This window comes from Prionailurus viverrinus, chromosome D1 (genome assembly GCF_022837055.1).
Source record: "Prionailurus viverrinus isolate Anna chromosome D1, UM_Priviv_1.0, whole genome shotgun sequence".
Taxonomy (NCBI): domain Eukaryota; kingdom Metazoa; phylum Chordata; class Mammalia; order Carnivora; family Felidae; genus Prionailurus; species Prionailurus viverrinus.
This window is the reverse complement of record NC_062570.1, coordinates 74415631-74432667: the sequence shown is the minus strand read 5'-3', so window position 1 is coordinate 74432667 and position 17037 is coordinate 74415631. Positions and strand designations below refer to the sequence as shown.

General features: G+C 46.0%; 1 protein-coding gene across 2 annotated transcripts; it reads left to right on the top strand.

Moving 5' to 3' along the window:
* The first annotated feature begins 12988 nt into the window (after positions 1 to 12988).
* Positions 12989 to 15995, top strand: LOC125146886 (serum amyloid A protein-like). 2 transcript variants are annotated; one of them, XM_047823801.1, is made up of 3 exons: positions 12989 to 13364; positions 15152 to 15290; positions 15912 to 15995. In XM_047823801.1, exons 1-3 carry the CDS (start codon positions 13277 to 13279, stop codon positions 15973 to 15975), a joined length of 291 nt encoding a protein of 96 aa, XP_047679757.1. In that variant the 5' UTR covers positions 12989 to 13276; the 3' UTR covers positions 15976 to 15995. The 2 variants fall into 2 exon arrangements, with proteins under 2 accessions (XP_047679757.1, XP_047679756.1); XM_047823800.1 differs by having other exon boundaries at positions 15696 to 15995.
* The last annotated feature ends 1042 nt before the right edge of the window (positions 15996 to 17037 follow it).

The window sequence follows — 17037 nt, the reverse complement described above, 5'->3', positions numbered from 1 at the left end:
TAAATATCATCAAAAGAGGTAAAAGACAATACGAAGTTAAGGAAGTACAATTTTGAAGAAGAATCAAATGGAAGACTCTAAATACAATATTTAATATAAACACCTTAATAAAAGGATAAACAATGGATAAGTGCAACCAAATAGTAAAGTATTTGGCAGGCAGAACGAGTCCAGGCACTTTCCCAAGAAGCTACAGAAAAAGAGATTGAGATTATTAGGAATTTTAAGAAGATGTAGAATAGGAATAGAATTGTCAATATAAATCCCTGAGAAGAGAAAAAACTGAACAGAAATGTAGAAGTAGTAAAAAAATTCATGCCTCAGAACGAAAAGAATATGTGATAATCACTTTGGTAACATAGATGAAATAAACATTTCTGGGGGCGCCTGGGTGGCTCTGTCGTTTGAGTGTCCTACTCTTGATTTTGGCTCAGGTCATGATCTCAGAGCTGTGGGATCGAGCCAGCTCCCCACTGAGCATGAAGCCTGGTTAAGATTCTCTTTCTCCCTTTGCCCCTCTCCCCTGCTCACACACTCTCTCTCTTTATCTAAAAAGAAAAAGAAGGAAAGAAAGAGAAAATGTTAAAAGTAAATAAATAAAAATAAACGTTTCTAAGAAAATATGAATTCCAAAGTGGATCTGAGAAGAAATAGAGAAATTAAATAGAATAATGTATATAAATAAATTGAAACCATGAAGACTGTCCCCTCAAATTCCCAAAATGGAGTTCAGTTTTGCCGATGCCTTTTATCAAATGTATACATATCATTTAATAAATTAGAAAAAGAAGAAAACCTACCACCCCTAAGCTTGCTCTCTCTGCTTTGCTGCTCCTTCCCTTGGAAATCACAATAAAGGCTCTTGTCCACATTTCGGAACCTCACTCCCTCTGCCTCCTGACCTGGGCACATCACTGGGTGCTGCCAACCCCACCCCGTGGCATGGGGTGGCCCATTTCTTTGGGATCTGTGAGTAAAAAACTATTTTGTTAATGGCAGCATTCTCTGATCTGTTGGTCTTGCCATACCTGAATAATACTAAAATCTTTATTTTAAAAACAGAAATATTACTGTTACAAGTGTTTCATGCAGAAAAGAGAGCCCAAACAAACTGTTGAGAATAGAAAGAAAACAAAACAACAAACACAAAAGTCCCCCCTCACATCATCCGTGGGAGGGGAAGCATCTTGAGTCAGCCAGGCAGGAGTACTAGTTGAGAGGCAGGGCAGGGTGTTGACCCTGATGCATTGAAGAAAGCCAGGATTTGGAGCTCTTACATCTCGCCGGGGATGCGATGGGGCGAAGTCCCGAGGAAACACAAGGTATTTCCTTCCCTGATGACTCCCCACCTGTTGGGAAGTCCAATCCCACAGGATTGGAAAAATGTTCCCACACAGTTGGAAAATGGCAGTTCTGGTGGAAGCTGGGAAGCAGATTTGGGACATGCTAGAGGCAGTTGGGCTACAGGGAGCCATAGACTCACTTCTTCACTGACCCTCAAACCCTTCTCACTGGTCCAAATACCAGCAATTCCAGACTTTCCCCCCAGTGTGCCAGGCCTGGAGGTGAACATGTGTGTATGTGTGCCAGGCCCGGAGGTGAACATGTGTGTATGCGTGCCAGGCCTGGAGGTGAACGTGTGTGTGTGTGCGTGCCAGGCCTGGGGGTGAACGTGTGTGTGTGTGCGTACCAGGCCTGGGGGTGAACGTGTGTGTGTGTGCGTGCCAGGCCTGGGGGTGAACATGTGTGTGTGTGCGTGCCAGGCCTGGAGGTGAACATGTGTGTATGCCAAGAAGGGCAGATGCCAGCAGCTGAAGTCATCGTCATCCCCACTCTTCCTGAGTGGCTTGCCCTAGTTTCCCTTCCAAGATCTGGTGGGGACGGCTATCCTTGCTGGGAGCTGCCCAACCCTGGTGAGCCTGGAGCTCCTGAATCAGATTGAAGGCTTCGGAAAAGTGGGGGGCCCTGCTCTGGGCAGTATGCCCACCAAGCATGTCTGGCAAGACTATATCCTAACGGAATTATGGAAAGAGACAATGTGTCAAGAGAAATGGGAGTCTCCACGTAGGCAGAGAATCAGCTTTCATTAAAGGAAAACTGGAAGGCAAATCACTTGGGCCTGAAAGTACTTTCTGTTTATTGAACAGAATTATCATATTCTGCTATTCTGAACAGAATTATCATATTCTGTAATTCTGAACAGAATTAATCATATCTCTATGAAGGCAAGAGAAAGCAGGGAGTTCCAGAATGTTTAGGACACAGAGAGCTAAACATGCTCTCCTTACTTTCCTAACTAATCAGATTGAGACAGACTGTCCGGTAAGTCTAAAAAATTGGCTTTGCCCAATCATAAGCGGTAAGTTTCCCAAGTTGGATGTTCCTGCCAAAGAAAGGACAAGGAGCCTCTTTTTGACATAACATTTTATTGTCCCTCTAGGATGAAAACTTTTTCTCTTTTATAAGACTGAAAAACATGCTTCATGATCTAGAGGGTTGAATAGCCTGATGGGTACCAAAGGTTTAATGATGATGTGTGAGGTGCCCTTCTTATTAACACTTGAAATTTATTTATTTATTTATTTATTTATTTATTTATTTATATTTTATTTTAAGTTTTAATTCTAATTCCAGTATAGTTAACATGCAGTGTAAAATGATTAGTTTCAGGTAAATATAGTGATTCAACACTTCCATACAACACCTGGTGCTCCTCATGACAAGTGCACTCCTTGATCTCCATCAGTCACAGAAAGGTAAATACTATATGATTTCAATCATACGTGAAATTGAAGAAACAAAACAAAGAATCCAAGGTCATTACTTGAAATTTAAACAAAACTTAAGAAAGATTACCAGGACTTAAAAAACTTCCCCTCCCCAGAAGAGTTCTTAGTTTCACCAACACTGTCCAGTTCCAAAAGAGATTTGGGGTTTTGAGTTGTCTCTAATTCACTACTCCCTTTTGCAAATGTTTAAAAAGAAAGGGAATAAAATATTTTATTTTATTAAAAAACCTTTTTAATGTTTATTTATTTTTGAAGGAGAGAGAGAGAGAGAGAGAGAGAGACATAGCGTGAACGGGGGAGGGGCAAGAGAGAGGTAGACAGAGAATCTGAAGCAGGCTCCAGGCTCCGAGCTGTCAGCACAGAGCCCGACGCGGGGTTCGAACTCATGAGCTGTGAGATCATGACATGAGCCGAAGTCAGACACTTAACTGACTGAGCCACCCAGGGGCCCTGAGAATGAAATATTTTAAAACACGAGGTAGTGGGGGTTTTTTGTATGTTAACAACATCAGTTCCGAACTCTGACTCACTGTTGCTGACAGTGGCTCATGACTGAATCCCACCATGTCCCACTGCGTGTCCTTTTCCTTTAGCCATTCCATCAGGTAGAGGCCAGGAGGCTTCAGAGGCTCAATAAGCCCCACTTAACAGTCCTTGGGGGAAAAGACCCAGACCTGAGTACAGACAGTTTTGAATCAGGGTTTTCTGGTGCCTCGAGAATGCAAATTGGGAACTCCAAACTAGGAGGAAAGGGTTCTGTCTTCAGGAGAATGCGTGGGCTTTGTAAGAAGGGACACACACCAAACAGAATTAGGAGTCCATGTCTTTAATTAAAAGGGTTAGTTATTTTACATTCCTGATGATTAGCTTGTTAAGTAGAAGTGATGGAAGAGAAATCATTTCTCTTGCCCTCTCAACTGCAGCAATCAATAGTCTGGTGAATCACCAGTAAAGGGTCAGGTGATCTTTTGACAGCTGAGCCATTTATGATTTATTAATTTTGAGGAAGACACAATGGGAATCCTCAGGAAATAGGGTCTGGGGTTTATTGTTCTTTGAGGGATACAAAAATCTTATGAGGATTAGTGACACCTTGCCTCTCTTTTCTTTCATTATATTTTCTGTACCCATAACCTTTACCATTTATTTATTGGAATCTTCTTGATTTTACCATTAGATAAGTATGAACCTTCTCTCTATGCATGTATAATACAATCATTTTTCTCCTTTGTCACATGACTCATTTGCACAAAGGCATGGCCTGGATCTGGTTATTTCTCACCCCCACCCTTAACCCCTAATGTGTGCCCAATAACTAATCTAGTGATTGTTGCATAGAAGGCACTCAATGAATAGTTGATAAATGAATATATGAACAACATGTTATCATAGGGAATTTTGAAAACCTAGAATAACACGAACAAAACCTACTACCTGGAAACATGGAGACTGTCTGATGTGCAACTTCTTAGGCTGTGTGTCACTGTGGGAAAATGTCCTTGAACGTTTGAAAAATGGAATTGTATTCTATTGCACTCTGTCTCTCTCTCGTTTTTTAATGTTTATTTTTTGAGAGAGAGAGAGACAGAGTGTGAGTGGGGGAGGAGCAGAAAAAGAGGGACACACAGAATCTGAAGCAGGCTGCAGTCTCTGAGCCATCAGCACAGAGCCCAACCCGGGGCTCGAACCCACAAGCTGTGAGATCATGACTTGAGGCGAAGTCAGATGCCCAGCTGACTGAGCCACCCAGGCACCCCTGCATTCTTTTTCTCTTAAGACAATATCTATGCTTCTCCAGGTCATCAAGTGCTCTTCCACAATATAAGTATATGGCAGACCAGAAAGCATACTAGATATGTCTGAATCCAGGGCTTGGCTCTTGACTTCAATGCCATGCTGCCTCCAAGTCCAGGAAGCTGGGATTTAGGATTTGTAATGGGAACTCAGTGTCACAATCTGTACTGGAAAAGTATTCTGGTTTTTTGTAATGGGACATCCTGTTAAAGATAAGCATGGAGTAATGGAATGGGGCAAAGTCCAGATTTGTACTACCAGAAGCTGAGATTGCTGTGTCCGATGGCATTCTCCCAAATCAAATTACCCAACCTAGAATTACCATAAACCACCTTTAAAATTTTTAAGGGATGTACAGTTTCCCAGAAAACAACATTTGCTAAGTTATGGGGGCAAGGAGCTAGAGTAGAGAGAGCACTGGCCAAGGCATTGTGTGGTTCTGGTCCTTGAGTGACCCATTTATATTCTCTACAGCTTCTCCATCAGAAAGGGGTTTGGAGGTGGTTTGTTTCTTAATGAGCAAAAAAGAGTCACTCCTGGGAGATGTGGTGTGTGTGTTTAAAAGAATAAATTGGCTATGACTCCATAAAGGATGAATTTATAGATAAACAAAGCACCCCTGGCCTAGGGAGAAAACTTGGATCCTCTTTTCAGTAATTAGAGATCTCAAAAAGTAGAAAGACCTGGCCTATTATGCCTATCATCTCCAAGTTTGAAATCTGTGTGTCAGCTTAAAAAAACTAATTTTTTATTTATAAAACTTTCATATTAAACATGTAATGGGAGTATCCCTTATCTATCCTACTAACCACTCTTTCCCCCACCCTTCTCCTTTGTTCCTCCATTCTCTCTAGAACTCGTGTCAATAGTAGACTCATCACCTTTGGGAGGAGATCAGAATAGCATCCCCATTGTTTCTCTTTAGAGTCCATTTGGGCTTTGGGGGGTAGTTTTACTGGCTCAAAAGCATCAGCCTTCCACTGTACACACCCCACACTCAGCCCAAAGCAATAAATAACCCCAACCTGCTGTCACTAACCCATGTGCTAAACCACTGTTTCCTTTACCCCTGTTCTTATGTCCCTGCTTTCACTTGACATAAACTAATTTTTTATGGGTCAGTCTCAACCCTGTCTATACTCTATCTGCTTATTCACCACTGCCTTCCAATGAGCCCTGGGTGAGAAGGCTCTGTGGTGAGTATTCCCCTTTATCTTTGCTTATTTCCTTCCCCTGTTACGAAAAGCTGAAACTCGCCTTTCCCACGTTGGTTCCATTTGATTGTCATCCTTTCCCATGGGGTAGACCTCCTGTAATTCCTGAACAAAAAAATGGGAAAGAGGGGTCTACATCCTCTTTGCCCCTCACTGACATCTCTATATCCCTGTTAGAGTAAGCAGTTAGGTTTTAACAGGATGCTTGGAAGCCAGCAAAAGGGAAGACATGGCCCACTAGCTGGGGGGGTGGGTTTGGGGGAGTTAGAGACCTGTCCTGGCAGCACTCCAAATACAAAAATAGGAAGTAGGGGCGCCTGGGTGGCTCAGTCGGTTGAGCGTCCGACTTCGGCTCAGGTCATGATCTCTCGGTTTGTGAGTTCGAGCCCCGCCTTGGGCTCTTTGCTGACAGCTCAGAACCTGGAGCCTGCTTTGGATTCTGTGTCTCCCCATCTCTTGGCACCTCTCATGCTCATGCTCTGTCTCTCTCTGTCTCTCAATAATAAATAAATGTAAAAAAAAAATTAAAAAAAAAAACAAACACAGGAAGCCGGATCAAACCAGACAGGCCCAAGACAAAGATGGCCAGAGACTCTCACCAAGTAAGGGAGAAAAGATGCAAAATCCTGCTCGCCCCAAAATCCCCTACCCAACTAATAAATATTCCCCACCCCTAATTAACAACTATCAATATAAGATAGAGACCCAAACCCCAGGTGAATAACTTTCCCTTGAGCATGCCTGTTCTCACATCTTGAGAGTGTGGTCTCGCTTTAATAAACTTTCCTTCTTACATCACTCAACTGTTGTGTCTAGTCTCTCTTTGAATTTTTTCTTGTGACAGGACCAAAAGCCTCTGGCCACATCCTGGGGTGGGCTGAAGAGGCCTCAGGGCCCCGGGGTCTCCTTAAGTTCACCTGGCAACATCCCCAGTGCTCTTTGGAATGCCTTCTCCTAAGTCCCCATCAAATTCCTTACTACCCACTCTCCACCCTTACCAATGTAATTTATTTTCAAACACAGGCATTCCTAAAGTCCACTCCAAACTTGCTATATCAGAATTTTCAAGATTCTGGCCCAAGAATTGGCATTCATAAAATGCCGACCAGATGCTCTTGATATAGACAATCTAGTTACTACTATTTAGGGACAAAGCATCTCTCAATTATATCTGTTGATAGATCTCTCCACTCTTCTCCCACCTTTGTGGAAAATTTTCATGTGTCACAGCCCTCCTGATATACTCACTGCCAACTCTCTTTGTGATATTAATAAGATTGCTGAACCTTCCAACACCCTGAAATCTAAGTTCTTGCTCTTCTTAAAACCCCAAAATACAAATATCTTGGCAAAGAATATTCTAGATGAAAGGAATAGTTAGTCCAAGCCCCTGAGGTGAAATATGCTTAAGAGTTGGAAGAACATGGGGCGCCTGGGTGGCGCAGTCGGTTAAGCGTCCGACTTCAGCCAGGTCACGATCTCGCGGTCTGTGAGTTTGAGCCCCACGTCAGGCTCTGGGCTGATGGCTCAAAGCCTGGAGCCTGTTTCCGATTCTGTGTCTCCCTCTCTCTCTGCCCCTCCCCCGTTCATGCTCTGTCTCTCTCTGTCCCAAAAATAAATAAACGTTAAAAAAAAAAATTTTAAAAAAAGAGTTGGAAGAACAGGGAGGGGGCTAGTGTGGCTGGAGCAAAATGAATGAGAGGAGAAGTAGGAAATGAGGTGTGGGTAAGACAGAGTAGAGTCTTATAAACTACTGTAAGGGCTTTTAGCTTCACTATGGGTAAAACTGAGATCTTCTGGGGGGTTTTGAACAGAGAGTGACATGGTTTATCTGGTGTTTTAACAGTCTGGTTGCTCTGTTGAGAAGATACTAGTTGGGGGCAAGTGTGGAAACGTGGAAACCAGTTAGGGATTCATTACAATAATCCAAATGATGGTGCATAATAACAGGATGGAAGTGGCAGAGGAGGTGATAAGTGTTTGCTCTCTGGATATATTCTTTGACAGTGAATTCAATCACTCCAAGTAGGCTGGGATTTTACTACTTATAAACAATGTCCATGTTCATGTCTAAATGACACATCATGGTTTCAAAGTTTTCCCATTCTTCTTAACCTCCAAACTCCACCATCACCCTACTTCTACCCATCCATGCAGTTGCTTCTCCTTCATTCACTCACTGATTCATTCAATCAATAAAAATTACTGAGAACTTATTATAGGTGGGGTGCTCTGCTACGTGTAAGAGGTTTAGCAGATTGTCTGTCAGTAAACCAGACAGGGTTCCTATCCCTGGGTTTTATGCACTGTGGGGCCAAACTCCAAAATGCAAACAGGTAGAGACTGATGAATCCTGAGAGAGGTGAAGGATGGGTGGTTCTGGTTTCTTTCAGCTCTCTGTCCTTCATCTCAAAATACATCTTCCTCATCCTCTCTCCTTTCTTTCTTCTATCAGAGAAAGATCTGCTCCTGCTACATTCTAGGTAACTCCATCCTCAGTGGTCCTGTGGGCTCTTGGACCTTGGAGTATATTTATGCCCTCACTCACTCTCTCTTTGTTAATTCTCTCCCTATCCCCTATAACCCTCCCTCATCTTTAAATGAATCCTCCTTTGACTTTTGCATGTGTTAATTCATTAAAAAAATTTTTTTTGATATTTATTTATTTTTTGAGAGAGAGAAAGAGACAGTGCACAAGTGGAGAAGCAGAGAGAGAGGGAGACATAGAATCTGAAACAGGCTCCAGGCTCTGAGCCATCAGAGCCAGACACAGGCCTTGAACTCACAAAGGGCAAGATCATGACCTGAGCCTAAGTCAGCCGCTTAACCGACTAAGCCACCCAGGTGCCCCCTGCATATGTTAATTCATTTGATAATTTAACAAGTATTTACTGAGCGGTGAGATCCAGTTTCCCACTGCTTCAAGTCTGCACTTTGGCAACTGAATGTGGTCGAGGAAAAATACAGAGCCGCGGTGATTAGTTTCACTTCAAGTTCATGATCCTTATCCTCCAGCCTCCTTGCAATCCTACTACGCTTCCCAAGCCTGTTCACCTTGCCATTCTCCTAGATGACCACTTTTCACTCCTCTCCTAGAATTTCTACCATGTGTCCTCCATCCTCCTCTCAGTTGATGACTTTCCTTCCTATTCCACTGAAAAATGGAAGCAATCTGAAATGAACTTCCATGGGCTCCCACCACGCATTTATTCCCAGGAAGTCTGCTGTCTCTCCTGTTATTGCGTGGTGACCTGCCACCCTTAGGTTTAAATCACGCAGACAACGGTGACACATGTTGCTAGTTGAGTGACCAAGACATAAACACTAATATCCATTCAAAACTTTAACTGCAGGGGCGCCTGGGTGGCTCAGTTGGTTAAGCATCCAACTTTGGCTCAGGTCATCATCTCACGGTTCATGAGTTCAAGCTCCGCATCGGGCTCTGTTTCCGATTCTGTGTCTCCCTCTCTCTCTGCCCCTCCCCTGATTGTGCTTCCTCTCTCAACAATAAATAAATAAACATTAAAATAAATTTGTTAATTAAAAAATAAAATAAAAATAAATTAAAAAAAACTTTAACCGCAAACCCAGTCTCGCACTATCAGGACTTGGGTGATAGAAAACAAAGGAACACAGACATCCATTTTACCTGCGTGTTTCAATAATTGCATCATCTATAGCTTTAGAACAGTGTTCCCAGCCATCTGGATATAGAATATGCAGTGCCAAGCAGAAAAGACTATCACTCAGCCCCTCGAATTTGGACATAGACAAATCTTAGATGTGTAGTTTTTCATTTACTCTGCCACCCAAATTCCGGTATATTTTATGAAGCAAAAATTATTTGCATTCATGATCTCTGACATTTTAAATTTTATTAAATTTACAGTACATATTTGTCACAGTATAGAAAGGAAACAGAATTCGTGTCTAACTTTCTAGAGTATTATTGTATTGCAGACAAAACACCCACAAATGTGCTCATTAGTTATTAAATAATTAGGTAATTGGTGTTTTAATTGTTTTATATTGTATAGCTATCTTTCACAGATTATTGAGTAGGTATTTGAATGGTTCAGATAATAGTTGTGAAAAGTGGCTAAGAAGGGATTCTTATTTTTTTCTCTTGTAAAATAAAATAATTGGCATTCAAAAATTTGCTGTCTTTAACCCTCCCCCCCCAAAAAAATTGCTATAGGGATATTTTAGAGTTAAGGAAACAGAAATTTGGCTTGACATATCTTAAACCATCAAGGCTGCTTCTGAAGTTCACGACAGGCCTCTTCTGCTTGAATCCATCCCGACCTGGTGCTGACCTTAGCATTACCAATAAGACAGTGCTGTGGACACAGTGCTGATTGCATGCCCTCGAGAACATGGTGAACATTCCCCAAACCCACTCAACTTTCTGTTAGAAAGCGGCAGCACCAACTACACAAAGTGACACAGTACAAGAAGGGCAAGGATCCTCTGTATGCCTACAGAGAGTGGTGTTATGACCCTAAGCAGCGTGGCTGTGGAGGGCAGATGAAGCAGATTTTCCTGAACAAGGGAAAATCAACCAGGAAGATGGTGCTGAGGTTGGAATGCACTGAGCACAACTGCAGATAAAAAGTAATTAAAGAAACAATTGCTACCCAACACACTGTCGGGAATGGGTCAGAATTAGATAATGTGGGATGTCATTGTGTTTGTACTTACAGATCGATCGCTGCAATGTAAACACATGAGGCTAGACACATTCCAGCACATGGAATAGCACTGGAGTATATGAAAGCTCAGCAAGTACTCGTGAAGCACGAATAAAACAAAGAATGAGTGCCTGTTATTCACCAGAGTGTGATAAACACTGCATATACAAAGGTGACAAAAGAGACATAGTTTCTGTTTTTTGTTTTTGTGGTTTTTTAAAAAATGTTTTATTTATTTTTGAGAGAGACAGAGACAGAATGCAAGTGGGTTAGGGGCAGAGAGAGAGGGAGACACAGAATTCAAAGCAGCCTCCAGGTTCCAAGCTGTCAGCACAGAGCCCGACATGGGGCTCAAACCCACGAGCTGTGACATCATAACCAGAGCTGAAGTTGGACGCTCAACTGACTGAGCAATCCAGGCGCCCCATTTTTTTTTTTTTTTGAGAGAGAGCATGCACTCGGTGCAGGAAAAGGGCAGAGGGAGAGAGAGAATTTTAAGCAGGCTTCACACTGAGCGTGGAGCCTGACGGGGGGCTCGATCCTATAACCCTGGGATGATGACCTCAGCTGAAACCAAGAGTTTACCCAGGTGTCCCTAGTTTCTGTTGTTAACTTTAATTTAAATCGGTCTTTTGGGGCACCTGGGTAGCTCAATCGGTTAAGCAACTGACTGGCTCAGGTCATTATATCGAGGTTCGTGAGTTTGAGCCCCTCATTGGGCTCTGTGCGGACAGCTCAGAACCTGGAGACCACGTGGGATTCTGTGCCTCCCTCTCTCTGTGCCCCTCCCCCCTTCATGCTCTGTCTCTCAAAAATAAACATTAAAAAAAATGGTCCTTGGAAGTTTTTTGAAATAGTCTTATAATGTAAATGGACTTCAGAGATTGTATTTCCTGTACTCTGACCCCCCCAAAAAGAAGTCAGCTTGGTTGTCTGGACCCATGATTTGTCACCCTGTCAATAATGTTATAATGGATGTAATTGATACCCTTTGTTCCCAAATGGTTCTGGAACATACAAGATATCTTTGTAAAGTTGAAAGAAAACTTAGCATATCACTCTTCTCCCATATGCTAGATTTCCTATTCGAACCAAGAGTTTGAGAATTTGAGATTATGTATTTCATTTACAAAGCAATAACAACAAGATATAATAGTTGACTAAAGAGGCAGGGCATTGAGAGTCAAAAAGAATATTCTTACTGGCTTGTCCAAAAAAATCCAGGAGAGGGAAGGAGTAATAATAAGCTTCATTATGTTTCAGGCAGAGAATCAGCATTTTGTTCAGTCTTTAGACAGCTTGGAACAATGTCAACGGTCTATGCTGAACTACAGTCACAGGCGTTCTCTTTCTAGAACCGTTACAGTTAGGAGGCACAAGGGATATCATCTTTGAAGAGTAGGAGGCTCTGTTCATTTATATACAGGCCTCATCTTGCTGCACAGACCCTGCTGATATTTCTGACTAACAGTGAGAAGAGGGCAGACAGTGACCCCCCTGCACCCTACAAAATACAGCAAGCAGTTTTCCCTCAATATTCCCCTCACTGGGAGCCTGGTACTTATCCAATTGGACTGCCATTTTCCCATAACAGATGACCTCTTATAGGTTTCTAAGAGTTTACATTTTAGTTCCTTGCACCAAACACTCATTTCCACTCTGATGTAATTCCAGGATTGAGTGAGAGAAGACAGAATCCCTCCAACTAGATGCACCCAGCCTGGGACCCGGCTGAGGTAATACACTTCCTCATGGGCTCAACCGGCTGAACGGGGCTTTTCAATGCCTCGGTGCTGAGAGCTTAGCATGGGCACACAGACCGGTGGAAGGATCTACCCGAGATGCTTGTTGGGAAAAGCCATCAGTTGGGAACTCAAGAGCTTACACACGAACTCAAAGGGTGTCACATCTGGCACATGGACCATCTGGCCCGGCAGGGACCATCCTGAGGAAATGATCAGTAAAGCAAGCCCTGCCTGGAGGAGCCGTCCCCAACACACACCTGCCAGCAGCCCCCAGCCCCCAGCGCCCAGCCCCCAGCCCGGTGCTCCAATCCTTCCTCTCCACAGCCTCTCTGACTTGGACAGCAGAGCCCTCCTCCTGAGCCCCAGCTTCCAGGCAGAACCGGCCAAGCTGGCTTCCTCACAGTTGCACAAGTGGAAGTTGACCTGTGGATGAAGAAAACCACGGGTGTCCGGTAAGTTTTCCTTTGCAGGTCTCTCGGGGCCATGACCTGGAGGGACCTTTCCGGGCACCAGGTCTGGCTTTTCTTGCCTCCCCATGGGGCGCCCAACAGGGAGGGCGCAGTATAAATCCCGGCCACCTCTCCCAGCAGGCAGGGACCGGCAGCTCTGCTCCACTGGGACTCCGGTGAGGGGCGACTCCAAGGACTGATTTGTGGAAAAGAACTGACTGTAAATTCCTTTCAAAATAATCATTCTGTTCTGTATTTGTCCTGTATGAGGTCTGAGCTGGGAGGATGACACACACTAAATGGTTGTTGATTGATGACAGGCCGCTCCAGGCAGGGACAATCTGGTCCCAACTGCCCTCTTCCTCCATCAATGCCACCTTGGGGACTCTCAGCCAACCGGGCAGTCAGGGCTCACGGGACCAGAATTAGGGCTGCGGCTCTGAGTGAGGACCTGCTACAGGGTTCCCACGCGGGCTCCTAAGAGTCTCCTGAGAACCACTGGAATTTGCAGCAGTGGCTCCGTGACATGCAACTCCCAAAGGGCGGTGCGCGGGCCCTGTCCTTGCCCCCTGACCTCTGCTTCCTTTCAGCACCATGAAGCTTTTCACGGGCCTCGTCTTCTGCTCCTTGGTCCTGGGTGTCAGCAGCCAATGGTATTCGTTCTTTGGCGAGGCTGCTCAAGGTAAGCACTGGAGGGGGGGTGGCATCCGTGGGCCACTGGGACTCACCCCGAGCACATGCAAGGGGTGGAGCTACTGCCTCAGGTGTGTTGTCCTAAGTGTTAGAAGGTGCCCGTGTCTGGGGAGCTTTTGATCAAGCGGATTGAAAACCAGAGGATTTCTGTCCATCAGTTACTAGAGAAGGAGCAATCATCATTCCCAGCTGAAGCTTCAGTTTGGATAGTAGAAACAGAGTAAGTCTTGCAATGGCAGAGAATTTTCCGCAGACACATTGCACGAAGTATGATTAAAACTGTTTTTCCTTTCTTCTTCTTTGCCTCTCTCTTCGTTCATCGGTTCCTCCTTTTCTTCCTTCCTCCCTTCCATCCTTCCTTCCATTTCCTACCTGGATCGATTCAGAGACACCTTCAGCTCAGCTCTCACAGATGCTTCCTATCCTCAAGACACTGCCCCTGTTCCCTACCCCTTCCTTGCATTTTACTTGACCAAAATAAAAAATAAATAAAAATGAGGAACTAATAACATCTACCAAGCCTGCACTAGGCAATTTAGGATGACCAACTATCCTGGTTTGTTTGGGCCAGAGGAGTTTTCTGTGACACTCTCAGGGCTCACTGGGATAGTTCTAGGCAAACGGGGACACTTCTGGTCGAGCTGGCACACGTGGTCACTTACTATGACTTCAGAACACCTTGGGGAGGCAGACATCGTACACCACTTGAAGGGGACAACTAGGGTTTAGAGCAGCCGAGTCCATTGTCCAGGGACTAACTGCCAGTCAGCAGGTGGCCAAGAGGAGGTTGGAACCCAGCTGCACGTGAGGCCCGAGTCCTTGCCAGGCAGCTTCCTAAAGCTGGGTGGCTATCGATCTCAGCTACGGGTCAGAAGCACTCAGAGAGCATGATGAAAACTAGTGATGCCTGAGATCCACCCCCAGAGGCTGAGGTACTTGGGCCGGGTGTGACCTGGTCACCGGGACTTCAGAGGCTCCCAGGTCATTAGAAGGTGCAGCCAAGTAGGGCTGATGGGCCACGGCTCGACCCCTTGCTTCCTCAAGCTGCCAATATCATCGGTACAGCCTGTTTAGAAGGTTTTCAGGATGCCGTTTATGCCCCTAACACCCAGAGGGACTCAGATCCCAGTTGTGCGCCCTCATTCTGCAAGTATCCATCTCCTGGGCCTCAGGGCAGAAGTGCTGTATGCCTGGGCCTTTCCCTGAAGGTGCCTTCTTGTCTCCTCCTCACTTACCGCGTCCCCTGGACCTTGTCACACGCGGCTTCATTTGACAGCAGTGCTGCCCAACCGAGGGCACTTTTGGGCCCTGGGGACAGTTGGCAATGTCTGGAAACACTTCTGCTTGTGACCCTCAGGGAATATGTTGCCCCCCTCTAGTGCAGAGAGGTCAGGGATGCTGCTATACATCCTACAATATCAGAACAGCCCTGAGCAACAAAGAATTGCCCCCAATTTCAGGGGCGCTCAAGGTGACAAGTCCTGTTCTGCGATACCTCCTGTCTCTCGTTTACACAGCTCAGGCAGAGCCCTAAGTGAGAGGCAGACATAGACCCGCAGGGACAACACAGCTGTGCCCCACCCACACGACTCCCACTAGAGAAAGCTGGAGAAACCACCTAGGATGCAGACTTGTTCTTCTCAGCCTGTGCTACCCAAGGGGACCAGGCAGAAATCTGGAGTCGGTGGCAGATTTGCCGTCCCTGATTCTTCTCTGAGGTGTGCCAGAGACTTCCTGTTCACGTGATATCCCTTTTGCCGTGACCTTTTCTCTCAGGGGCTTGGGACATGTGGAGAGCCTACTCTGACATGAGAGAAGCCAATTACATAGGTGCAGACAAATACTTCCACGCCCGGGGGAACTATGATGCCGCACAGAGGGGACCTGGGGGCGCTTGGGCGGCCAAAGTGATCAGGTAACACGGGCTCCTGGGGATGCAGGGCTGGGTGAGCTGAGCCTGGCTGCCTTGGACAGCCAGGAGGGGCCAAGCCCTGGAGAAGTCTCCTGTAGACACTGTGGCTCCTCCTTCTCTTGCCCACCCTCCCCTCTGCGCCCAGTGTTGGCGTGAGTGGCTGATGGGGTCAGAGCAAGGCCAGGAGGAATGGGTGATTCCCGACCCTCCCCCTATGGGTGCTGTTCTCCCAGTAAGAGATAAGCCTGGGCTGAGATGCTCTGTTTCTGGGCCAGGGGGTCAGTGTTTTAGCCCCTCTTTCCTTGGCTCCTGTTAGCAGCTCTCCCTTGCAAAGAAGAGAGATGGGAGTTATGGGCAATTGCTCCTCAGCCCCCTAATTAATCTCCTACCTGCCTTCCTGCATTCCAGCGACGCCAGAGAGAATTCTCAGAGAGTCACAGACTTTTTCAGGCACGGAAGCAGCGGCCACGGAGCAGAGGACTCGAAGGCTGACCAGGAAGCCAATGAATGGGGCCGGAGCGGCAAAGACCCCAACCACTTTCGACCTGCGGGCCTGCCTGAGAAGTACTGAGCTTCCTCTTTGCTCTGCACTCAGGAGAGGGGCTGAGAGCCCCCTGAGGGCAGGGACACGGAGTCATTGAGTTCTCTGTCCACAGAGGCTGATGGAGGGCACCTGAAAGGTGTCTAATAAATGCTTAAGAGATTGTTGGAAAGTGTGTGTTATTCTTCGGTGTAAGGACTGTTCGTTCATTCTCAGCGGTGATGGACGGACACCCAGGTGCAGGCCAGGCCTGTGCCCGTGTGGTTGGTGTGGGGAGGACCATGTCAGTGTCACACAGGGCAGACGCCCTGCACCCACCCTTCCCGGATCTGACCTGCTGCCCTGTCCAGGCCCTTCTGCTAAACCTGGTGCTCCCTCCAGGTCCCTCTGTGTCCACACCCCTCTCTCCTGCCAATCGTGTCCTGTCTCCTTCTCTGTCCTCAGCTTCCAGTTCCCTTTGATTTGTTCCTCAGTGGTACCTGTCCCTGGGGGCAGGAGACACAGCCATGGGAGGATGCGACTCTGGAATCCTTCTCTGGCCACGGCCACCTTGATCTTGTGTTGCTGCTGCTGTTGTTGTTTTTTACATTTCTGTAAGTTTATTTAATTTTGAGAGAGAGAGAGAGCAGGAGGACAGGCAGAGAGAGAGAGAGAGACAAAATGAAGCAGGCTCTAGGCTCTGAGCTGTTGGCGCAGAGCCCTATGCAGGGCTCCCACTGACAAACCGAGAGATCAGAAGGTGAGCAAAGTCAGACGCTTAAGAGACTGAGCCACCCAGATGCCCTTTTCCTGACCATTTTATAATGCGTCCTTCCCATGTGACACTGTATCACGTGTCTACCCTGCAGTTCCTCGGTTGTAACCTGCCATTAGGAGCTTCCGTAGCAACTGATCAGGGTCAAGTCCACCCACTGGGTGCTGGAAGCTCCATTTTCCTGGTCGTCCATCCTTCCACTCCAATTCCTGCTCCCTGAGAGGACGAGGAGAGAGAGCAAGAGAGATGAAATCAAAGCGGGCTCTAGGCTCCAAGCTTTGGCACAGAGCCCTAAGCAGCACTCCCACTCACACACCGTGAGATCGGGAGGTGAGCAAAAGTCAGACGCTTAACTGACTGAGCCACCATGGTGCCCTTGTGTTGGTTTCTCAACAGCGCCTTCAAATCTGATTAAAACCAGTTCTGTCCATGCCATGTAAGACTTGTGTCCAAAG